The sequence below is a fragment of the Cebidichthys violaceus genome, unplaced genomic scaffold (genome assembly GCF_023349555.1).
Source record: "Cebidichthys violaceus isolate CVI_PGR_0920_01 unplaced genomic scaffold, fCebVio1.0.p SCAF_4, whole genome shotgun sequence".
Lineage (NCBI taxonomy): Eukaryota > Metazoa > Chordata > Actinopteri > Perciformes > Stichaeidae > Cebidichthys > Cebidichthys violaceus.
The window spans coordinates 7,292,534-7,318,126 of record NW_027176594.1 but is presented as its reverse complement, the minus strand read 5'-3'; the positions used below and the strand labels follow the sequence as shown (position 1 = coordinate 7,318,126).

Sequence of the window (25,593 nt, the reverse complement as noted above, 5' to 3'; positions counted from 1 at the left end):
ATTCATATTACTATTTGAGGGAAATGAATGCTTAATATAATGTGTGATATGCACCAGTGGGACAAATGATACACAAGAGGATTAAAGCAGGGCAACGTCTGTGTCCACTGTGGCTTGTTATGGTAATTCTGGCATATTAACACTTTTAGTATTTCACTTTAAATCATAATATAAAACGGTATTCTGTTCTGTTGTTTGACATTTAAGGGAGCGCATTTTCAAAATAAATAAATAAATACAGGCAGGGTTTAGTCCCCACAGTGCTGCATGATTATGAAACCAGTGCAGTCATGTGATGTCTTCTCTCATCATCATCATGACAAGTTGGAAGTCTGACCTTCCGCCAGCACACAGTTTGCCATGCAGGGATTGAAGATTGCAATACAGCAGCAGTGCACTTGAAGCTACACTAGGGGCGGAGTTTGACCTCTCAAGTCTCAAAACATCACTAATCCGCGTCGGACATTCTGGCACATGCACAGGCCATCACTGGCCCCGTTTGTACAGAAACAAGGGACGGTTTTTTAAACCGAAATAGCACTGTCCTGCCCGGGTCTGTGTGGCTGCAAACAGCGGCTCGAGCTGCTGCTTGTGTCCGTGTCGGAGGGATTGGGAATGCTGCAGTATGACAGATAGTGCGTTACATGCGTCTGGACATAGCTGCAGTGTTTTCTAGCCAGTTTTATTTAGAGGATTCGGGGGGAAGTGTTGGGATTTGAGCGTTGACAGCTGGACCGCCCTGCGCTTCCATTGGAGGCAAGTATCCGCTTCCCTTTAAGGTGAGTCGGCAGAGCACTTGGTCTTGTTTTGTCAATGCATGAATGCAAGTTGCGGCATATTTGTTTATGCTACTGCGCTGTTCCCACATACAGTTGACCGCGAGGCTGTTGCAACGCTGGCAGCATGTTTCCTACTGTGGGAACGCACTCCTCTCAGATTTAGGTTTCGTTTTTTTTAAACCCAGGAAAGCTACGGATGGTCAAAATACCGTTCGGTGAAGGATTTGTGTCCTATTTACGAACCATATTGCAAAACGTGCATTATGTCAGACCGTATAGGCCTTATACAGGCATCACATGTTAGTGAGGCTGGTGCAGAAACACATGTGTGCACTGAGACCAAATGTTGGCTTTAAACAGGAATTTACATGGTGAAAACGTTGGAATGGTTATAAAAAAGGGGTTGTTGTTGTTGTTGTTGTTTTTACCCCAAAAATAATTAAATGCCTGCAATCAGTCATTTATTTAGCATATATATTTCAGGTACATTTACAACAGAAATGTGCATGACTTTCTCATCTAATTATGAATTAATTCACCCCCCACCCTAGAGTGTACACATTACAAATGTAAACAAATCAGAGCAGCACCAGATTAAGATGAAAACAAATCATAATTTAGTCGCTGTCTCATGTGGGACCTTGTAGCAGACAGTAATAACAGGCTTCAGTCGTTTTGATATTTTGTTTAATAGTTTAAATTTATGTTAAAGATTGTAGCTTGAAGCTTTATGTAATTCAGTTTAAAATAAAACATGGGCTATTTTTGTTGACTATTAATAATAATAATAGTTTATTGTAATAGCACATTATCCATAAGAAAATAAAGTGTTCCAAAGCAAAGCACCAGTATAGGCTTTATTTTAATATAGTAATGATACAATTATATGAAAATAAATTGCACTATTTGAATTAATTGTATTTTTGTCCCTTGTATTATTGTTCTGTTATTCTATTTCTTCTTCTCAATTTACCTCTCTATTTTTAAATAGAGAGGTAAATTAAGAAGAAGAAATAAATGGGTTTACTGTAACAGTCTGTCAGTGATGAAGCAATGGGATGGTCAAGTACAAAAAAAGCAGAGCTAAGGGTATCTGAATGTCTATAAGTTATGAGTTTTGTATTGTCTTTTCTCTATAAGCATGTGTAAATGTATTGAAATATTGCTATGTCCTTGCATCAGCCCTGTGGTCACAATGCAGATCGTGAAGTCTGCAGATTGTAGAGGTGGCACACATCTTAAAGCTCAGATCTTAGTGTTTCTGAACAAGTAAAGAAATGCAGGAAACAACTTTTGCACTGCATTTTAACCATATGTTGGCTATTCTGCACTGTGGACTTGTATTAGCACGTTAATGGTTTTCCTCTCCTTTCCCACCTGACCTTAGATATTGTCCTGTTGCCATTCAATGTCCAGTAGCACATGGCTGAGGCTGCTCTGTGGCTGATCCTGACAATGCTTTCGACTAACCGCTCCGGAGGGGTGTGGGGATGAAATGGATGGAGCCCATGGCCAGACCAGTGCACCAGCTCCCACCTCCCAGCATGTCCAGCTGCAGCAAGTCTCCCCCCAACTCTGGAGAAGGTATGACATGATACATCTGGAAACCAACCGCCAGGCATTTGGATAGTGATGTAATGAAAGCTGTGTCCAAGATGGACCAAATTTTTCATCCAGGGTGGCCTATTATGCCTCCATAGTGCCATGCAATAATAATCACATTTTGAATCATAGTATACTAGTGTAGATATTAAATGAAAATGCATTGATGACCACAGGAATTTAACATGTTTGTATGTTTTGAGTGGGTAGCATCCACAATATACGATATAATTTCATATGATGATTTTAAGGTTACCCATGAGGTGTAATTAGCTTTTTACTATCAACACTTGAAATGATGACGGCACTTGAAATGACAAGGTAATACAAAATGTAAACCTTACTTTCATGATTCATTTTTACCTCTTTACTAAAGACGTAAGCACACAGACACACACTCTTTTAGGGACACAAGAGAGTGACATCATGTAGAATATACATGTCAATCAGAGGATTTCTTTTTATCAGCTGCAGGCTCTAACTCCATGGCATGGGTAAAGATGTTCAAAAAACCGGGAGGAGGCCTGAAGAAATCCTACCAGCCTGGGAGCATGCTGTCTCTCGCGCTCACCAAAGGCCTGCTGAATGAGCCCGGGCAAAATAGCTGCTTCCTAAACAGCGCTGTTCAGGTGAAGAACCATTTTCTACCAGCTCGAGATTTCTGAAAAAATACTTCAATTAATGGCTTCACTCCACTGAAATATTCACAAACTTGTTTCAGTAAACAAAGAAAACAATAGATTATCCTTCTAACATTTCTGCACTCTTGTCTTGTCAACTTATGTTTTAAAACACCTCATTGCAAAGTTGAATGAAGACATTTTTGACGATGAGAGCAGGAGCACACCCCAAAACATGACTTAGTCAGTACAAGCATCAATATGGGTAAAATCCTTTTTGCCACCGGCCAACATTCAGTTTTTTAAGATAATTTGGTCTGTCAACTCCTGAAATAAATATCTGTCTCTTGCTTCTTAGCTAGATTCTTTCTTTTTTTTCACTGGCAATTATCTCAATGAGTGTAACCTGTGCATGTTGTTTTTGCGTGCATTGGTGAAAGATGCTAAGACCAAAATAATGAGCTGAAAAAAATGACTAAAAGCTGAGAAAAGCTGCTGAGTTGGATGTCAACTTTCATTGGGTTTGGCCGTATCATTTCATTCAAATATCAAATATCTTCAATTTGAGCTTCTGAAATCCTTCTGTTCATGTCTGTATTTTGATGTTTTTTTGCTGTCGTTAAACCGTCACAGGTGCTTTGGCAGCTGGACATCTTCAGAAGAAGTCTGAGGCAGCTCTCAGGTCACTTCTGTCTCGGTGATGCCTGCATCTTCTGTGCTTTGAAGGTTTGTTTCTGCACTCTGGGCTAAACCGGGCATTATTTGTAGTTTGGTTGAATATTTCTAATTTCATCTGTCATTACTTTATGATTGTGGTGAATAAAAAAGAAATTTGCAATTGCTGTTCATTTTCATGACAGCAACTAATCATAGTTTTTCCTTCACAGAGCATCTTCAGCCAGTTTCAGCAGAGCAGAGAGCGCGTGCTCCCCTCCGACAGCCTGCGTAACGCCCTCGCTGAAACCTTTAAGGATGAGCAACGCTTCCAACTTGGCCTGATGGATGATGCTGCTGAGTGCTTTGTACGTTGATGCTGTGCCTTTGGCTTTTATTCAAAGTAGCATCCAGTGGAAGACCTTTCCACTGTAACTATTATGTTATGGTGCTTTCTTCACTGTAACACTGAAGGTAGAAAGAAGTTGAGTTGCAGTATGTTGGATTTAGTTGATCAAGTTTCCCTTCTGGCTGACATTTGTGTGTTTGATCTTTGTCTGTGTAGTGCCTAAAATCCATGTATTCGTATAGTTCATGTTTTGTATATTGAAATCATGAGGAAAAAAGGTGGATACCTCAGTTCAGTCTGATTTCACATCAGAAGCGATACAATTTCATAATCTACAATACAATAGATATTTTAAGTGTTTCACAAACATGTTTGCGAAGGTTTGACTGATCACTTCATAGTTTGAAAGGAAACACTGCGCAATTGCATGTATTCAATATTTGCACTATATCTGCTTTTATTTCTTATAGGAGAACATCCTAGAGCGAATTCACTTACACATCGTTTCAGACACTATGACGGACGCATGTTCATCCAAATCCTGCATCACCCATCAGAAGTTTGCCATGATGCTGTATGAGCAGGTAACTCATTGTTTTTACTGTCATTTTATCTGCTAAGAAAAACCATAATAATTAGATGTTTATTCATGTGAAGTACATAGGGACAACAAATAAGTATACTAATAACAATAAAGTAAGACTCCCACAGCTGCTCTTACTGCATGTAAATGTTAATGACTGGTCACAGGAATATACACAGGTCTTTTACTAAAATGAAATCTGTAAAATAATGCTTAGTTTTTTCTTTTGCAGTTTGTGTGTCGCTGCTGTGGTGCATCTTCAGACCCACACCCATTCACAGAATTCGTACATTATGTCTCAACCACAGCTTTATGGTGAGTGCTTGATTTACTGCCATGGCTTTAAAAAAATGGGATACAAAAATCAGGCCAGAGTGCTAATCCTGACTTAAATGTCAAAGTATTAAATAAGATTACAAAAAAAATATTTGACTGCAATTTTAAGCATTTTAGATCAATTTCCTTCCTGTCCTCTAGCAGTCACACCTAAAAAGCAAGTGTTGATTATTATCAACGAATCTAAGGATTGTTTGGTCTTGTGTTTTTATGAGCTTCTTTTCTCTTTTTTGCAAAAAGTGCACAATTCCTCCTCAACTCACTTTCTGCATGCATTTTCACTTGAGGCCTGTCAAAGCAAGGATTAGATAAACAAGGGAAATCTGCAAACTGCACAAAATAACTGTATATTATAGATATTATAAATTGTATGTGATGATACAAATGATACAAATGTTCAGTTTTGATATAACTGTATTTTATATTATTGTTTATTATTGAGGTCAGAGTTTGCAGTGGTGTCCAACTGGACTGCATGATATTCAAATGTGTCTCTAATGTTTTCCTTAATTTACAAACATGAGCGGAGATTAATATTAGAAACTAATTTTTATTTAATGCAGTCCAGTTCAACACGACCACTAAATATGACATTAACCTCTCTGACAATGTCAACAAAAACTAAACATTATAATCTTCCTTATATAGAATTTGTGGCAGATCTGTTGTATTGGATTGCATTACATTGTATATGTGTACCTAATAAAGTCCCAATTTAAAACATTTCACATTGATTACAAGAAAACAGTTTCTGTGTGTCACAGATACACAGGAATATATCCACTGTGTGCTAACTATGATAATTAGAAAATAAATAATAATTAGAAAATACATTTAAAAAGATAATATTTGGAACTAACTATTGATACAGTCTCTGTTTTTGTGCTCAGCCAACAGGTTGATCGCATGTTGGGGAAGAACGAACGGCTCAGGTCAGACATGTTTGGAGAATTGCTGCAGGCAGCAAACAACACAGGTGACCAACGAAGCTGTCCGGTATGTGACTTATTGTCATTGTTCATTTTCATTGTGATGTTTTTCTTAACAAATCAGACATCTTTAAGTTGTGGCTCAATACATTTCCCTGTTTATCTGGCTGAATCAAACCATAATTTAAGTAAATGCTGATTTGTCAGCCATTAATGAATAATTTAACCGTTCTGCTGAACAGTTAGTATATGTTTCTGTAACATGGACACAAAGATTATTCTTGCAGCTAAGTAGAGTACATTCTGTGCTTTCTGCTACGACTCTGCACTTGAAGCGGCCGGAAGGAGACGGTGCCAGACTAGTGTTAGGATATAAATAGCAGTAAGGGGGTATATCCACTGTTCTCTCATCTGTATTTGCTACCGCTGTCTTCCTCTTCAGTGTGCATCAGTTGGGTGAAGCTGAGTGCTCTGTTCTCTTAACCCGTGATTCTTACAGAAAATCCGAGCCCCAGTACTGACTTAGTGATACTGACGTGAAGATAATACGGGCTGTCTGGCACTTTTCCCATCTCGCAATAGTACTTATTATGACTATTTGAAATGATAAGTCACAAGTTTTATTTCAGTGTGTGACAGAGAGAGATACAGAGACAAAGCCACAACCTATTACTCTGACATTTGGGGAAATTTGTTAATTTATTTATTTCTGAGATTTGAAAAACAAGGATCAATTTCACTTTTACTTGCTGCACATTTTAGATACCTATCTTGTGTCTGGTTGACTGGTTTCTGTCTTGTTAGTTTTATTCCTATATGTTTGATGTATTATTCATTTTGAGTAATGCTCCTTGTAACTGGTTCTGACTGGTTTGCCTTTTGATTTTATTCCTGTATCTTTGTTTTTATTGTTTGTTGTGTGTAAACGTAATTGAAAAAAGATTTTTGTATCTTGTTAGCTAACAAACTTATCAGCAACACATTCAAGAGTCTGCACGATTTTGTTCAGAATTTTGTTCAGAATTACGAAACCTGGGAATTTTGACTTAATTGGGCCAAGCTGTTAGTCAAGAAACAGAAATAAAAATGCTTTAATGTGCAATACATAACATCAAAGCATTAATACAGCAGCAAACAACTATTTGTTCTGTAAACATATGGTGGAATAATGTCTACCTGAGCAGAGAATGAAGTTGTTCTCCCTCTGTGTGAGTTGTTATCCGAGCTTCTCCTTGCTTTGTTGACAAAGTCGGCCGTGCGTGCGTGCTTTTATTTCATGTTTGTGCATGTGAGCATGCCCCACTGATTAGCTCATGCGCTGCTTTCGTACAGCGGTTACAACTGATAACACCGTGCTGACCAACAGCGTCATTGTGGAAGCGTAGCACCCATCTTCTGGTTCCCCCTTCAGGTAAACACTGTTAGCTCTGCCAGCATTTTTGCTTTGGTTTGGCTGTTAGCACCTTTGGCTACGAGCCGCCGGTTCAGACGTCGCCATGTCAAGAGCCGTTGATAGGCAATAGAAATGCTTCCAATCTTGTATAAAGCACCTTTGAACCAGCTGCTCCTTGTCTCATTTTCTTTTACTGTGCATCTTAATTTCAGATATTGAGTCTCTTTAAAGAAACGGCTTGGAGACAGTTCTTGCACTATTAAATTGCAAAGTAGTATGAGGATTTAATGTTTTTCTTGTTTATCCATTGATAATATTATGGGCCTTCATTTGTTTTTCTTCATATTTTGCAGAGCAACTGCGGCCAAAGTATCAAGATCCGCCGTGTGCTCATGAACTGTCCAGAGATTGTCACTATTGGATTTGTATGGGATGCTGAGCAGTCTGATCTCACAGATGATGTCATTCGGTCACTTGGCCCACGTTTGAACCTGTGTGGGGTAAGAGCTGAAGCAAACTTCATGAAATGACAAATCAGTTAGCTATAGACATTATATAGATATTTTATTTATTTAGATTTTTGTCTTTTTTTTGCGCTAAAATTGTCATTTACTCGTACTAAATTACAATAATCACAGCTGTCAGCTATTGTATGATTTTTTCTCTCCATAAACTATGATGAAGGTCAGTGTACTGTAATGTCTAATAAACAACAACACTTCAACAGAGTATCAAAAACAGACACATAGATTGTATTCTCATAGGATTTAGCATCTGCCAAAGAGAAACATGTGGAGATCAAACTTGTCTCAATTTGCTCTATTTCAGCTTTTCAACCGTGTCACGGACGAAAATGCCAAACGGAGTGAGCTTCATCTGGTGGGGATGATCTGTTTTTCGAGTAAACACTACTCAGCCTTTGCCTATCACACCAAATCTTCAAAATGGATGTTTTTCGATGATGCTACTGTAAAGGAGGTTAGGCTCTCTGTGCTATTAATCTGCTTTATCCCTGTTACTGTGTGTTACATGCTGTTATATCGCACTCTTCTTTTTTTTCTCCCAAGATTGGATCCAAATGGAAAGATGTTGCCTCTAAATGTGTCAGGGGACATTACCAGCCGCTTCTTTTATTTTACACCAATCCTGAGGGATCTCCAGTGTCTAATGAAGATGCACCGAGACAGACCACCATGTGTCCTCGGTACAAAGCCCAAATGAATGGTGACGTGACAGGTAAGACAACTAAAACCCTGTCTACTTTGACCACCTTGGAATACATATTACTTCATATTACTTAAGGCCTTTACATCAGCATCGTATAGTTTATATACGCCAATCAATGCACTCTACAAGAAGCGTAGACCCAGACCGTGGTATCACAAACCACTACCATAACAGAATTTGATAATGACTTGGTCAAGAGGATCACCTTAATTATTATACACACAGGTAAACTTTGTAAAGTAACATGAAATTATCCAAAAAGTTAAGTTTTTCTGCAGCATTCATGCAGTAAAGTATGTTTGAGGGTCTTACACATGTGATGGTGAGATAACATTAGGCAGCTAATATCCTAGTCAGTCTTCAGTTTATGTGCCCAATAAAATGAATGTAACTGTACATATTTTTACAAATGTTTTTTGCAAAGGTGCACATATGCCTTATATTCATATATAAATTATGTAGTTACTATGTTTTTTATTGCTGTATACATAGGTGATATAGGTTATCTAACTAAACTTTCCACTGACATTAATACAATAATTTATTTTCTAAATAACAGAGGGTAGTTGCCGCCAGACAGCAGGGTATTTATAGTGTATTTAGTATTGACAACTAATAACTGAAAATTAAAATTCTTCTAATAATTTTATTTCCATAAATCCCAGTCTATTAGAGCGTTTTAACAATTTGTATTAATGTATCACTTAGCCAAATTCAACATCAAATAGACAGCACCCATGGGAATAATCATTTCACTCTGCAAATTACAGTTGTGGTTCGCATCAGGATTGAGAGAATGCTGTTAAACCGTAGGCAGAAAGATTGTCCTGCCCTGTGTGCTGGCTTGAACTTGACATGAGGATGATGCCTCTGTTGCACGCAGATTACCACCCACGCCTCCCTCCCTAATCCCTGCTCCTGTGGCCAAGCGCACTCCTGTTCCTGCTCCACAGTTCTCACTCCTCCCCTAGATATTTCCCATGTTTGCCTCCATTAATTTATCTGGTTTTTTTTGACAATGGCGCCTTGCCCGTTTGGATGGATTGTTTTGCTTTAGTGTGGAGCCCAGACACTTTGACTGGCATGGGACTGGATTCTTGTTTTTATGAAAATAAGCGTAAGTGACTGTTTTTTTGTTTTAGAGTGAGAAATGGCTCAGTTTAAAAAATATGTATTACATGTATTGAATGCATTATTTGCTGTTTTGTCTTTTATTTAATTGGTTTGTATTGAGGTCGACTGATACTTTGCTGTTAATTTGCACAGCTTTACATCTCATCCACTCTTTTAACTACAACTAACAAAGACAACTGCCCAACAGTGTTACACTTTACTTGCATTACTAAGCTTGTCCCTTTATAACTTCAGGCAACATGATGGTGTGTACTGGTTAATTACTTGGCAGTTGTGGAAGGAGTACTCCATCTAGATCTAGTATCAAGTATATTTTCAGTGGAACTACCCAAATGTCAGCATTAGGCTTCATGAACAAATCTGGACCTCCATAATACTACAGCTTACTCACTGCTGTTACTCACTGCTGCTGTAACATCCAGCAGCCATGCACATGCACACAGCATTATGCTCTCCTTTTTTTACCTCATGTTTCACAGAGAATTTATTATACTCTTACTTTATATTATGTTTTACTGTGGATCCTCACAATAATATGGAGCATCTTCTTCATGTGTTAAATGAATAAAAACGCAACGATTAAGAAGGAAACAATGCAAACATGCAGACAGATGAAGTTAAGATGTAAACGTGAAAGACTGCTGTTGGGTGAATGTGCTGATTTGGAAGCAGTTCACAGCATATCTTGTTTCTCACAGGGACCTTCCTGCCACAGAGCCAAAGAAACACACCACAGGGTTGGCAAATGTGGCAGCATTAATGTATTTTAACATTGCTAATGATGTACTAGCATCTGTTCTTTGGTGAGATTTATTGGGTGGTTTTGTCTCTTGCCTCGTTTGTAGCAAAGATTCAAGGTGAGAGTGCCACATTGCAGAAATTATAGCTACATTGAAATATGTAATGAATGAGCTGGCTGGATAGCCCTTGTTACCCCAAGCTAAATACCTCCAGTGTGAATTTGTCTGAGCCTTGCACATGATGCAGGGCTATCACATACGCTCTAACGCCTATGGTAAATCTCATATATCATGTTGTACCCGTTAAAATGTACTTACAAAAATGGTTGTGTCACACCCAAATTGGTTGTTCATACCCCATGATGTTTTATGCAGGTAAAGGGAATTTAGGGCCAAATAGCAATTATTTTCTATTTGCTTCACTGATGTCTTCAGTCAGAATCAGAAAATGTTACCCAAAAGAGCCCAACATATATCAAAAGTTAAAAAACATCCATGAGCTACCATTCATCTGCCATTTCAATATTTCTTTTCCTCAGTGAAACTTCCCCTTGGCAGTCCTAACAAATTCCAGGAACCTTTCATGGAGAATTTGCAGAGGCCAAGTGAAACATCAAAAAAGGATCGAGGGCATCGGAAAACGGACCTATCACAACACAAAGGTAGAGCATTGTATCTGCATCATAGGACACACTGATAATAGAGAGGCAAAAGGCATACAGGGGCAAGTGTAGAAAAGTAACGTACGTCAGAGCATGTGGATCGATAATACGTGTCTACTCTCTCTAGAAATGGCACATGCAAGATCTTCATCTCCTCCAGAGAATGGACCGAGGACTCCTGTGGACCAAAAATTAAAAACCTATCCACGCACTGAGAAATCATCAAACCATTCAAGCAGAGGATCTCAGGAGCCACGTGGGCAGTCCTTCAGTACGCAGGGTGGTGGGCACTGCCGGAGGAACAACACCTCACCAAGTCGCCCTGATCAGGATAGCTGCCAGGAGCAATGGGAGAAAAGTGGAGGTGAAGGAAGCCGCAATAAATCTAAGTCCACTTGGAGACCCATTCGGGAGGTGTTGAATGTAGACACTGTTCTGAACGAACTGGAGCAGCGTCGTCAACAGCAACACGACAGCCCCCGGCACAGTAAGCTTTCATCACAGGAAAGAGTGCACACTGAACAAAGCCGAGAGCGGGAATACGTACGAACCAGAGAAGATAGGAAGCAGAAGTGTTTAATGACAATTTATGAGGACGAGCAGCGGCATGAGACTGAGAGCCACAGCTCTGTAGAGTCAGAGAGCAGGGCCAACCAGCAGAGGGGCAGCAGACTTAAGGGGGGGCCAAAGACATTGCTGCGAAGTGATACCTGGACCATCCAAAGGACAGAGTCCGGCTATGAGAGCAGCGATAGACTCAGCAGTGGCTCCACCAATCCTGACTCACCTGGCGTCGATGGCTTTGTTGTTAAAGACCAGAGATCAACACCAGAGGCACAGCTGCAAAGGTAAGAAACATTGTTCAATGGACAGTTTTTATAAGGACACATGGAGGTTACACATTCAACAAGTGGGAACATTACAAGGTAAATTAATTACTCAGTTGTTACAGCTGTAAGTAAGGAAGTAAATCAATATGTACTGGATTATCTGAAGAACTACAAGTGTGGTATGTGAGTTTAAAGGATAGGTTCAACATTTTTAAATTTTTCAAGTCTGTCTTAAAATAATAGCCAGGTGACCATATTAAGGTTGAAACTTGTTTTTTTGTTGTAATCATTCCTCTTGTTCAAGTTGACCATTAAAAGATTATTTCCTAATGAAAAACATGTTTTATGTAAGAGTGCATTCTAAAGTTTATCTGAAGATAATAATAGGCCTTCAGCAATCTGAATTAAACAAATCAACTGGATATCTTCCAAACTTCCAAATATCTCAGAACATCGCATACAAAAGCTTTTATGCTGAAAATTTGGTGTATCGATCAAAGCAAAATTCGACGAAGCTTATTCAAGTTAATTCAATAACTAAATATATGAAATATCCACATGCTTGGAATTAAATACTATTAATAAATTGAATAATGACAAGGATACTTTTTCTCAAGAACCTCAAAATCTGATAAATTTGAGTTAGTATATGCATGTGATTATCAATTTAAGACGTTATTGTGTAACACGATATCTCGATTTAAGATTTCAGCACAATATGATTCCATTGAAAGACGATAAGTTATATTAAATTATTGCCAGCCCTAATTATACACATGCAATACATTTCTACATCCAATTTCTGCATTCCAAGACTGGAAATTTTGTCCCCCATCACTTGCATAGAAAGTACATTAGGATGGAATCTTTTAATGACCAGTATGAACAGGAGGAATGATTAAAGAACACACAACCTGTTTCAGTGTTCATAAGGGCACCTGACTTGTTTTAAGAATGACTTGAAAAATGAAAAATGGGATCCTATCCTTTAACAGGATATTTCCATGGAAATTAGAAACCCTTTAATTCATGGAAGAAAATGTTGTTGGTTTATATTAGCAGCAGTCTAAGTTTATATAAATATCTTTGTCGTTAAGTAATTAGACTCCACCATGGAAATAATGAAACACTTTCTTCAGTACATTCTTTCACTAGTTTGTTATTCTGAGAGTTGTGATGGGAGATAACACTACAGTGTCTGCGTCATCACTCAGAAATACTTTGGATTTCCTTGGAAACTAGGCTAAAACTGAACTGCAAAAGGACACGTGACATTACCTTTCAAATACCTCGTGCTATATATAATATGAATGTAGCAGGAAGAAAGCTGAAACTTCTCGATTGAAGTAAAGCTGAGTGAAGTTCATATCTACACAGATTGTTAAATCCTTCTCCAGAAAACATAAACACCTTGCTGTTGTTTTACGTTAGTGGACAGTAAACATCTGTATTAAGAGAATTTTATTGAATGCTACATGTAAATTGCAACATCTAAATAGAAATGTTTTCCTGAAATGTTCTGAACATTAGTGGGGATATATGTATGAAAGTATCCATGGCATGATTTTCTTTAAATGAAGGATATCGTGATAATAAATTGATGATAAATGTTAAGATGTTGTTGGTTAGTGTTGCAGCTGTATATTCTTGTTAATGTGCTTCACATCTCTGCATTTATTAGGAGAGAATTCACTTAATCTGACTGTAAGAGGAAGTGGTACCAGGAACTACTGTTTATATATTCGGGTTTGAAATGATCAAACTCTTAAAGGCTTACTGTCACCAAATACAAACTGAATCAGTATTAAACAGTACATAATGCTTTACACAAGACATTTTAAGCAACAATACTACAAATAGAATCAAATATATCTTATATGTAATAAAACCTATTTGGACATTAAAATCAAGTTGGACATGAGCAGACTGCCAGTGTTTTTCCCTTGGTTCTTTGCAATATTTGGTGCCCATGACCACAAAGTTTGTTTGTTGCTTGCTGTGCTTACTGCTTTTTCAAAAAACGAATTGACATATCATGAAAACAGGATTGATTGAAAACGTGTGTAGAATAATTTTAGTGTTTTATTTTCAGTCAGCTGCACCAAAAGGGAGGCGATGCCAAATCAAGTATAGTGTCCTCACCTTCACACAATGGTAAGTTCCAAGATGTTAAAGGCTTCCTTGTTGAGTTTTTAGACTGTAATAAGTTAATTAAATAAATGGTTTTGATAGTCACTTGACAATGATTGAAATGAATAATCAACCCTTGGCAACAAATCCACATTGGGTCATCTTTAAAAATATATAATGGCAGTGTTTTAAAAAGGAGAGGAGGAATAATAAGTATAGGATGAGACACCAACAATCAAAATAGCAGGAGGTGAAAATCATAACATGATAAGAGAATAGAAGAACATGTCAGGGTTTGTTTTACATCTAATCTGCAATACTTCCAGAGAAAGATTTACAGGGGAATTATGAGTCTTACAGTATCAAATTTGTAAATACAAGAGCTACCAGTTTTCTGTCAATGCAAAATATGCTTGGTGTTTATGCACAGCTTACATAACTTAAGGAAGAAAGGTTATTTCTTTCTTTCTTTCTTTATATTTCTGTTAGTATAACAGATGAAGTGTGAGCTAGTAATGTGAGAGTAATTGAAGATTGATTTCTGAGCTCGGACTGGCTTCTTCACCTCTTCACCCAGTCAGCCCTGCACAGGCATTAATCTGATGATAATCCCACAAAGCTTATTCAGATAGCACAGCTGGACGTGGCTGCCGGCATTGTCATACATATCTTTCTGTTTCATGCAGTACTTTGAGTGTGCTGCACATGATACTTTATCGAGGCTATGTGCATCTAGAGCCAGTGTTTCCAACAGACAGCTAACGCTTTTATCCTTGCATGGGCCTCTCCGGGGCAACAGCAAAGAAAAAAATGACACATCTATTTTTAAAGGGAAGGAATTCAGCACCATGCTGAGTGAGCGTGCTGGCTGGTTCATCCAGCTGTGAGAAAGTCTAGTGTGATTAATACTCTTCTGCTGCCACCTGGTGTCCAGGGAGAACATCGGTTTCATCATAAAATGTGTAAATGATTTTGTCTCGACTTGGTCTCTACTTTTGATTCATTTTGTTTTATTGTAAGTGTGTGCATATATACCTAGTTCATATTTAGGAAAGAAGATTAGGAGAGAGTAAAAAATAAATCTCAGAAAAATAAATCTGAGTTATGTGATTAAAGTCTAAAATCTGTGATTTAGCAGATTATGACCTAATTCTCAGGATTCTGCATTCGATCTCTAAATTCTGAGAAAGCAAGTCATGAATCTCACTCATTGTACTCAAATCTCTTTTTGTTCCACTTGTCTCTAATCTTCCTCAAACGTCTTCTCATTTGTTGTATTCTTAAGATTTTTATTTTCTGACATAGTTTAGAAGATTTTCTATGTTCTTAATTTGTTAAATTAAACTCTAAAGAAGAGGAAAGGTCAGAAGATAAAAATATATTACCTCTTGCACTAATTACAGTATGTACATACTAATTACATTATGTAAGACTGTACTTTAAAAGGAGGTGAGCAATACAACTTTATATATATTTTTTTCTTCCTCTCTCACTATATTTTGTTCACCTTTGTTTTTATCTGTCATAGGTAAACATCAACACAAACCTCAGGGAAAGAACCATGACCAAGTTTCACATTCACATCTAAAGTGCAGTCCAAGTGCGAGGTAGTGTCCTTTATTAAACACTATATATAACTTCAAATATGACACTATAAGGACTCATAAATTGGATTTCCATTCATATTAAATTATAATTTCCATCATTCTTTCTTGTAGACGAAAATCAAAGTACACTTGTAGTACCTCCAGAAAAGCAGTATCCTCAGAGAGGGAGTCCACTGGTTCAGACAACAGGCCGAGTGAGCAGACCAACTGCAGAGGGCACACAGGAGAAAGTACAGCTCTGAGGCACATTACAAAAACCAGCAGCTCTGAATGGAACAGCTCCGATGATCTCGCTCTCTCCGAGCCCGAGGACAGAGAAAACACTGGCACCTCTGAATCCCAGTGTCCTCATATAACCCTGCCATACCACCCTTCCAGCAATGTGACTGCAGAACTGCTCCAACTGAACAATCAGCGTCAGCTCGGCACGACAGGGTCGCCTCACCTTCGACCAACCCAGCGGATCTCTCCTCACCAGGGGGAAACGAGCCACACGGTCTTTCGCCCGAGGATGCTTCAAGAATCCTTTCCATCGAGTCCTCGTCTTTCGTCCACGTCCTATGTTAGTCCTCACAGGAGGCCTGACATTTCAGGCCTCAGAACTTTCTCAGACGCAAGTTCCAAGTCGGGCTCTGACCCAGAGAGGAGTACCCCATCATCATGTGAAAGTGAGGAACGACTGACTGGATGCAGAGTGGAACAAGCAGCGCCAGCTCAAGAGGTTTCTCTAACAACATACTTCACTGTGGATAACTGTATGACGGAAACATACCGCCTCAAGTACCACAACCAGAGGCCTCTTGTCCTCTCAGCCACGGTGCCGCGGACCGTGGTTGTGACTGAGCGCAGAGATACCAGCCACACACTCCCCACTGACACATACTCACAAGATGTGCCAAAAGCCAGACCTGAAACAAGTAAGCCTCTCTAATATGCAAACCTGAATGTAGGGCTGACTATTCTGAAAACATACTGTACAAACCGAGAAATATATATATTTCATTTCTGGTGTTTCAGGCCATTGAGGACAATGTGGTAAATCAGTCAGCAGATCTATTGTATTTTTTTATAATTTCTGCATCAATGTAATGAAGTACCTTGATTTGATTCCTGTCTGGTTATTTTGAATCCATTAACAGTTGCTCAATTCATTATTAAGAAAATGTACTAGTTCACTATCACAACCACAATATAAAATGATACACAGGAGGTTTTATGCCCACTCCTACCTGCCATTTATTGGAAAAGACCAAATGACAGTATTCTGTTTTTTTCTTTGTAGTGGTGTAAATGTACACATAAATCATAAAATATAATTTAAACAAGGCTCTTTTTCTTTACAGGCCATAATAGCAATAAACCCACTGCAAAATGGAACCCAGTGACAGCCAAAGGACTGGATGAACGTGGTTTTTTATGAGTGTTACTTGGTAAGGTTTGTTTACATGGAAGGACAGTAGTCAGTAGAGTACAAACTGGATGCCAAAGAGTTTACAGAATGGAAAAATGTGTTGAAGAATCTCCAAATCAAGTGAAATTTGTTTATGCAAGCTTGTCACATAAGTAAAACCTATTTCTGAATGCTGTGCGTATCTTTTGACGGATAGTCAACCGTCACGCATACTGTACTGTCTTCCATTGTCCCGCAGTATTGCTACAATACGATTTAGTTTTAACCAAAATCTGCACTGATTTCAGTTTGCACAAAGGGTTCTTGAGTCTTTATTATTCTTTTGAATCACCTTATGTCAAGATTAAATGTCTATTTTTGTTACTTGTGCAGTAGTCCTACAGAAGTGCAGCAGAATTGAAGATATACCAATATATTTCAAGTAAGGCATGAGAGACTAACTGTACCATTATCAGACAACGATAAAAGAAGGAAGTGTGAAGGCAAATCACTGCTCGTTGACGTGAAAATATATATTTAAGATACTATAGCATAATATGATGCCATTCTACACAACAAACTAAAAACAGCAGGTTATGGCTTACTTATTTACACTAGTCAAAGGAGTAATATCTGGGCAACTTCAAACTTTATGCACATTGAGGGCTTTAGGACACCAGGGAACAGACATTGCAACACTTCAGTTACTGTTTTCTTTAGACTGTTATCATTTATCAGTTATTTTACAACATTTCTGTGTTAATGAATGACGGGGCTGCCCTGTACTTGTCAACTTGTTTGGCTGTAAAAATCTGTTGACAAAGATTATTCTGCCATTGTTCATTGATATGGAAAGATATATCTTTCTCAAAATGTGATTTAGCATGACTGTGTTCAGTTTCTGGCAGTCTACAAATCCTTTAATTTGGTGACTATGATGTTCTGTAGTTGGGGTAGCCCTCATGTTATTCAGTAGGTCATTATATACTCTACGACCATGTCACCATTTGTATTCTACCTTTGATTGTGTTGGGTCTTGTGATTTTTTTTGTAATTCACAGTGATGTCAAATAGTATTTTATCAGTCTTCCTTTTGAAGTAAACTGGTTTAAACTGGCCTCTATTTGCAGGTATTTTCATAATGATGCCAATATAATTAATATGCCTATTTGATATTGACCATACAACACAACAATTATTTTAGTTTGTAAGACTAATGTTCTCAAACCTGCATGTGGCCTTTACAAAATATTACTAGCTGTGTGTACAGCACGCATGAGCATGATAGTACTGGACTTTGAGTCCAACAAACATAACTTAGATTTTACTAAATTGTAACAAAAACAATGTATTAAATAGAAATTTACAGTTAATTTGGAAGCTTTTTTAACATTGGTGTGAATGTTGTCGTATGTTGTTGTATTCTGTACAGCCGACATTCCCGAAAACACATTAAAATCAGTTTTAGAATATTGATATACTATATATTATATAGTATATACTATATACTAGATATATTTTCTTTTGTGGTCACTAGATTTAAATCTTTTCCTAAACATACAGCCGGTTATGCATATTTTTTCACTTAGTATTTCTGTATACCCACAATAACTTTCATCCAGGTATTTCTCAACTAGTTAAACCGCACAGTCACCTAATCTCCTGTGTTTGTGTGTGTTGTGTTTGTGTCATCTGACACTAAAGGATGGTGTATAGAGATTTGTGTGTGTGTGTGTGTGTGTGTGTGTGTGTGTGTGTGTGTGTGTGTGTGTGTGTGTGTGTGTGTGTGTGTGTGTGTGTGTGTAGAGGTGTGTGTGTGTGTGTGTGTGTGTGTAGAGGTGTGTGTGTGTGTGTGTGTTTGTGTGTGCACAACCACAGCTAAACTTGTAAGTTGAGCAGCACTTGCGTTTGTCATTGTTTATTTATTGACACTGTTTAAATTCACTTTACTCGAGCAGTCTAATCGTTCAAATAACATCATTTAAGGATGCGTTTACACAAGATTGTGCTGTTGTAATTAAAATCATTAATTTTACTGTTATTTTGAGATATCTTATATATTCAAAGGATAAAGAAATCTCTAAACTACTGGATTAGATAACGTTCAGTTGGAGTGTATTAACCAGATTGAACTAAATGTTGTCTCACTGTTTTTTGTGCTTTCTTATGTGACTAATGCTTATATCATCTATTTCCAATAATTATCATGTTATTTACTTATTGTCTTCATCTGTAAAATATGAATTGTTTTCGCACAAGTTGTAATTTACATTCTGAACTTTGTGTCTTCGGTTGTATCAAGAGTGCCTTGACATTTTTTAGTGGGACATGTTATTTGTGAGTGAAACCACATTTGGGGAATGAAGGAGATGTTTGAAAGGGATGGAGGAAGTCATGCAAAACTTTTAAAATATGCAATGCTAATAGTGACATATCTGATGACACTCCTCTGACTCGCACCATTGTACTGTGTGTGTGTGTGTATGGGTGTGTTGGAGTTACGGGGGATGGTTTTGTGCCAGGTACTATATAATAAAAGCCCTTTGAGACGTGGAAGTTACAACAACAGCAGCAAAGTCTCTCTTCACTCTGCATCCAGCTGCACTTGGCTAACGTTTGACTTTCATAGTTTAAATGTCAGAGGCAAAAAAAAAAAAGGGAAAATCTGTGCTTGTACAGTAAGTGGCAAGTGCATCTCACCTTCCCAGTTTGAAAGAGCCTTAATTTACAATAACTGAAAGATTGAGTTGGGTTGTTAAATGTGCATGCATGACTGTGTGTCTGTTTGGGTGCGAGCTCCGGGAAAAGGAGCTGATAATTGGGTTTCCTATTGCATCCAAGATCCATAGTCTTCAGTCACAGTAAGGCTTCATATACTCGAGGGGCTCTATTTGACAAAAGGTCTTTGTATCCTGCGTCACATAACGTCACAGTTTGCATTTCATCAATCCATATCTTTTATCTTGGACAGAACCTAATTACACTGTATTGCATCAACACTCAAGAACAAAGGAGAACTTTCCCTGTTATGTCACTGATTCTATCTGATAACTTACTGGCTGATATGGCCTGATGTGTTGGAACTGTATGCCTCCCTGAATCCTACTGTCATACCACTGTGTGTGGTTAGGATTTGGTCTGACATTACTGTTGAATTGAGTTCTTGGTGCTTCAGTGAATGCTTCATGACTTGTGTAAGTACAGATCAATTTAAAGAAACATATACAATCTGTCTACACATTATATTTTTGTAGATAATATATATTTATTTTTATTTATTGTTGAATAAAGTTTAAATTATTGTACCACTCTCAAATTAGTCCTTTCACTGCATATGTTTTTTCAAACCCTAGGCCTCTGGTTCCGGCCCCTGCTTGAAAATAAGATGCCCAAAATTAATAGTGTATCTCTGAAACTACAAAGCCTATTTGGTATCATCATAAAGGTAACACTTGTTGGATTTCTACAGAGGTGTAAGCATCAGTAAATATGTAACAGAGTCAGAGTAAATAAAGATGGAATACAGCATAAATTAAAGATTTAATTTGCGACTAACAAAACTTACACTGTACAGAGTGAATACCCCATTTGGATGATGTAGGTGCATCCCATAGCAAACCATATCACAACAGCTGAACTCTCCCCGTGCACAGACCGATGCTAATAAAGTGAGGCAGAGCAAAGTTGGAGAGGTTTTAGTTGAGGCAAGGTAAAATCTCCAAATTGGTCATTTGGGTACATTTAGTTTTCATCTGTGCCATTTGAAATGTTCTCAGATAATTGTAAAACTCATTTAGTTATATTAATATGTCACTATAGGTATTATTTCCATCTAAATACAACTGTTATCATCTTTTTTCTTTAAACTCAATCAACCAGACCTCTATACATGTTCTCATTCAAAGAAAACCATAACACATTGGTCTAGAATGAGTGCAGTACCACAATTCATTGACCAGAAGGTGACAGAAACTGTGTTTTCACATGCAAGGCTGAGGACAAACTGCTCCCTGCTGGAGGAAGGTAGAGTGTAAATTCTCGTTCATGCAAATTAATAGACACAGCTGGAATTGACTCAAAAATTATCCATAGACAATATAGTAGCCATTAGTGGCATTGATATTCCCTCGAACACAATTTTTATTACAAAACAACAAAGGTAAGACCAAATATATAACAGTCTATTTGTTCTCTTCTTCTGCCGCTGGTTCAGGGGGGTTTGGTCGTAGAGTGATCAAACATGTACCATTGGAATCTGTGGAGTTCCAGCTTTCTTAGTGCCTTATTGTTTTTGCAGGTAGCATGAAGTTGGAAAAATTACTTGCAGCACTAACATTATGCGTGCATGCACCTTTTTCATGTTTTTTGCTGTGTACTTATTTAGTTGCTTGGTGTTGGAATTGTGTTTTGTCTCGGTAAAAATGGTTATTGTGAGCTTTTAGCCGAGCTTCTTTCCGTTCATTGTTGCGATGTGAGCAAATGCCCCCGGTACCAGGGATTGCTTGCTTTTAAGACTTCCAACAAACCTCCACAGGTTCTCACTGAAAATGATCATTTTGATAAGAATAAAACAGCAAAACACAGAAAACAGGCAGTCACAATGTGTTTTTATTACTGAAGGTATCAAAATCCTATGCAATTCAAATCTGTTTCATATACTTTATGAGTATTACATGTAGGCTAGTGCACTTTTTATAGGTGATGTTGGTATAAGTTGCTGATAATTCAACACAATACTGTATGTAATCTTCAAGTCAAACATTTCATTTTAAAGTTTTGCTGATCAGTTTGGTCTAATCCCTCTTGAAAATCCTCTTTGCGTCCACACCTTCATAGTTGTAGCTCTGTTGATAAAAGATCATGTCAGATATGGTTATTATATATATATCTTGACAGTTTTCTGCATCTGGCCAAATTTTGTAGGGGGCTTACTCAGACTTATAAATTAAATTATGTATTTGAGCTCCTTATCCATAACGTATTAACATATGTAACTTGGTATAAGGTATCCGACTTTGACTGGAGTATGTGTATTTAAATCATGTCACAGCATCTCTTAACAATATAAAATAACCTATATCTCAGCACCTTCTTTAACGGCTTCCCAAGTGTGAGATACAAAGTGTGGATTTTTTGTGCCACAATTTGCATGGCTATAAATTCACCCTACCTGTATAAGTTCATCTCCTTGCACAATTCTGGTTGTTGTCAGTTGCTTTCCGTTGTCCTTCCTGTTGAAGATCCCCTTCAACATGTCTCCCTCCATGGTCCAAGAGCCCTGTGGGGTAAAACATGAAACTTATTCAAAACATGAATATTAAGTGGGAAAAGTTTTGCAGAAGGTTGACAGTTTTAAGACTTTGATTGTTTGTGGTAGTGAGTTAAAATCAACCGGACACAATGGTTATCACAATAAAAGCCTTTAGCTAACAGATGAACTTTTTCCTTGCCTCTCAAAGTGTAATGATGGAAAAAAGCACATCAACCAGATGACACTTTTACTTACTGATAGTTCTGTTCCATCCGCAAGGCTGTATTCAAAGGTAACCCCCATGGTGAAGTCTATTTCCAGGGTGCGGAATTTGCTACTCTCCTTGACATGAAACTTGTCTCCAGTCTGTTCGATGCTTATCTTGAGGTTGTCGTGAGCAGCCAGCTTCCTCTTCACCATGTTAATTCCTATCAACAGATTCATTGGAATATGTTCAGTATAGGCTTTGAACAATCAGAGGAAGTTTGTCAGGATGTAATCACTTTCCATGCGCATGTTGCTCCTTCGTTTGTGTATTTGTAGAGGTAAGTAGGTACAAAAGCCAAATCAATGTCGGTCATTGTTCCACCAAATATTTTCATGTGAGACTTAAGCATTTAAAGACCGAAGATTTTAACTAATAACATGACTGCATACATAAGAAAAACTGAATAAATGAATTTGATCAAATATTTTTTTTTTATGATTGTCAGTTTGCTTCCTAACTGACATTTTGTCTTAGAAACAATTATTTTCATGAAATTAAAACTGTATTGATGCTTCAACAGCTGCGTTATCAGATCTTGGTTGTATTGTTGTCATCTTATTACACAAAGAGTAGACATGTTAATGAGACACACTGTGATTTTTAAACCATATTCCATATATTTAAGAAACATGCCATTCCGTCCTCAGCATTGTATCAGCTCAGTTAAATATCACTCACCCATCTTTTCCATGAATTTCTCGTAGTTATCATTGCGATCAATTTTCCAGTTGCCGTTGAAGGTCATGGTGGCTGTGAGGGTGAGCTGGACAACTCTGCAGTGAGGAGTGTCTCACTCAGAGTCTGCCACTCCTTTTAAACCACGATCCCTCTTATCTGGCCATCTAATCTCAGTGCTGATGTGGCCGTTTAAAGCTCATATCTTCTCAAGGCAATATCCACAGCTGTAGTTGATTGGGCAATGCCAGTGTCCTGCTCCATAGCCAATCAATCTTACCATATGGTATACTTTTTGAATAATTGTTGACACATCCTGTTTCACCTCTATCTATGTTTCCAAAGGGTGTTGGTCACAACTTACAGTAACTTCACCATTAATTCAGTGAGAAAACAAAGTGACTAAGCATGCAGCAAATACAACTAAAATATATTTATCAATTTAACAATCACGATTTTAATGTCTAATTTTTGGGCCCTGTACGTAAAGCTGACCAAAGAAGAAAAATAACTAAACAAACCTGTTGAAGCATATGTGAATACAATGATTCCACTACTGTAAATGTGTCTCTGATGTAATTTTGCCAAACCGCTTATCATTCAGCCAATATATCTCTGCACTTGATGTAATTGCCTCGTACAGAATGGTGTGGTTGTTAATGTGTTTCCAATGATACCTTTGACCTTAATCTGGCCATTGTTGATAAACGTGACCTTTGATATTTGAAGTTAATAAACACACTCATGTGTGTCATTAAGATACACTAAACTAAACATGTTTTTTTAAAGTTATTCTGGGTAAACATGAAGCTTATGCAGATGAGAAAATGATTATAGGGCATCTATGTTTTTGAGTTTGGGGATATTCTGTATAGTGTATGTAAGGTATGAAGAATGATGTAAACACAATTTACTGACTACAAACTAACTGGAGTGTCAAAAAAATACATTAACAAAGTATGTATCTTAAATGGGCAGAGAGGTAAAGCAGCAAAAATGCAAAGTATTTCATATACATCCCCGTCAAGTTTCACAAAGAGATGAATAAAACATGCACAGCATGTCAATTGTTTTTCTTATCTCAGCTTCTTCTCATCTTACTATGAGACCTTTGCCTGACCTTCACTTCCACCTAAATGAATCTGCCTCTTATCACACAAAAGACCTTTCTACTAGTGAGATAATTGACAGGTGAGATTACTTGATTAAGCCACGTTAAAGCTTATCTTTAACACAGTTATACCCCATAATACTTTATCCTAGTTGTAGTATCAGATGTAACGCTGCAACATAATAGCATGGTCTAAAAAAGGAGAGGTGCAGGACAGTATGTCACTGCAGTGACTCAAACCTGTTTTAGTCAACGTTGTGTGTGTGTGTGTGTGCGCGTGCGTGTGTGTGTGTGAAAGCTGTTACACTCTGTGGATACAGCATTTTATAAACTGTGAAGGTTTCTCTGTAGCATTGATCCAAGCATTAAGGTTTTTGGGTAAGAAGGTGAGAAGAGGCAGGATAAATCTGGATGCTTGTTCATTAACAACGCTGATGAACCCTTGAGCTCTGGGGACATTAGATCAGATTGTGTTTGAACTGAGAATTTTATTGACTACTTTTACAGCTTTTCTTGGCTAGGCTCCAGGTTAAGTTTTTAGAGTTATTTTTTTATTTTTCCGACCTGTGCCCAGCCTTAGGTCTTCAGGCCTTCCTGAAAAGGAGAGCCCACCAAAACCTGCCTGGATAAATAAAGGTTAATAATAAACAATGCAGTGTATAGTCCGTCGCTCTGCAGTATTACAAGTTTTTGCAGCATTGGTTTGTGGGCTTCAAGAGGGAGGAAAACATCAAAACAGACAAAAAATACACATTAAACGATTTTTCACAGCTTGCATTTTCACTCATCATGGCTGAAAACACACAGGTGTAATTAATGACATGACATGACAATGGGCTGCAGCCATCAGTAACACCTGCGGTCTCACAGTACCACACGTCACCCTGCCTGCTGTGACAAAGGCCTAGGTAGTTATAGTTAACTTGTTAGCAAACAATCATCTAACTTACCCATCCAGTTTACACAAAACAACATTAATAGGTAAGGCCAATTCCCTCTTCTTTTACTTCTGGTTGTCTCGCTAACTTCTGAGCTACAGAGTAAATGTTTGTCTGTAAAACCCTAAATAGGAGCTAAAAGAGGCTTAAAAAGACAAATAAAAATGAAAAGATAAAGATAAATAGCTGAAGGAAGTAGAATGATCATCCTCATTGAGTGATCCTTTTCATATTTCAGTCCAATAATTCAATGTATATCAACCGGTGTGCTCAATGATAATGCTTTAAATAAGACTTATTAGGGATGAACAGTACCTATTAAACAATATACTGTATCAATGTTATATCAATATTGTGATATGAGACTAATTATTGTCTTAGATCA

General features: G+C 37.7%; 2 protein-coding genes across 2 annotated transcripts; one reads left to right on the top strand and one right to left on the bottom strand.

Annotated features, from left to right (window-relative positions):
- The first annotated feature begins 465 nt into the window (after positions 1–465).
- Positions 466–20,275, top strand: usp53b (ubiquitin specific peptidase 53b). Its single transcript, XM_068727805.1, has 17 exons — positions 466–779; positions 2,167–2,363; positions 2,850–3,010; positions 3,635–3,727; positions 3,889–4,023; positions 4,475–4,588; positions 4,820–4,902; positions 5,814–5,919; positions 7,599–7,745; positions 8,074–8,223; positions 8,313–8,481; positions 10,886–11,008; positions 11,136–11,856; positions 13,931–13,992; positions 15,497–15,575; positions 15,687–16,492; positions 16,919–20,275. The coding sequence occupies exons 2-17, from the start codon at positions 2,270–2,272 to the stop codon at positions 16,993–16,995; spliced, it is 3,120 nt and encodes a 1,039-aa protein (XP_068583906.1). The 5' UTR covers positions 466–779; positions 2,167–2,269; the 3' UTR covers positions 16,996–20,275.
- Positions 20,276–21,555: 1,280 nt separating this feature from the next.
- fabp2 (fatty acid binding protein 2, intestinal) lies at positions 21,556–23,278 on the bottom strand. Its single transcript, XM_068727806.1, has 4 exons — positions 23,163–23,278; positions 22,472–22,644; positions 22,136–22,243; positions 21,556–21,809 (listed from the first exon to the last, which is right to left on the bottom strand). The coding sequence occupies exons 1-4, from the start codon at positions 23,227–23,229 to the stop codon at positions 21,759–21,761; spliced, it is 399 nt and encodes a 132-aa protein (XP_068583907.1). The 5' UTR covers positions 23,230–23,278; the 3' UTR covers positions 21,556–21,758.
- Positions 23,279–25,593: the final 2,315 nt, after the last annotated feature.

Excerpts from the sequence above, each read along its gene's own strand:
- usp53b (XM_068727805.1), top strand. The coding sequence starts at position 2,270 with ATGAAATGGATGGAGCCCATGGCCAGACCAGTGCACCAGCTCCCACCT. Across the intron at positions 7,746-8,073 it reads CACGTTTGAACCTGTGTGGG|CTTTTCAACCGTGTCACGGA; the intron begins GTAAGAGCTGAA and ends GCTCTATTTCAG. Across the intron at positions 8,224-8,312 it reads ATGATGCTACTGTAAAGGAG|ATTGGATCCAAATGGAAAGA; the intron begins GTTAGGCTCTCT and ends TTTTCTCCCAAG.
- fabp2 (XM_068727806.1), bottom strand. The coding sequence starts at position 23,229 with ATGACCTTCAACGGCAACTGGAAAATTGATCGCAATGATAACTACGAG. Across the intron at positions 22,645-23,162 it reads GAAATTCATGGAAAAGATGG|GAATTAACATGGTGAAGAGG; the intron begins GTGAGTGATATT and ends ATCTGTTGATAG. Across the intron at positions 21,810-22,135 it reads AAGGAGATGAACTTATACAG|AGCTACAACTATGAAGGTGT; the intron begins GTAGGGTGAATT and ends TTTTATCAACAG.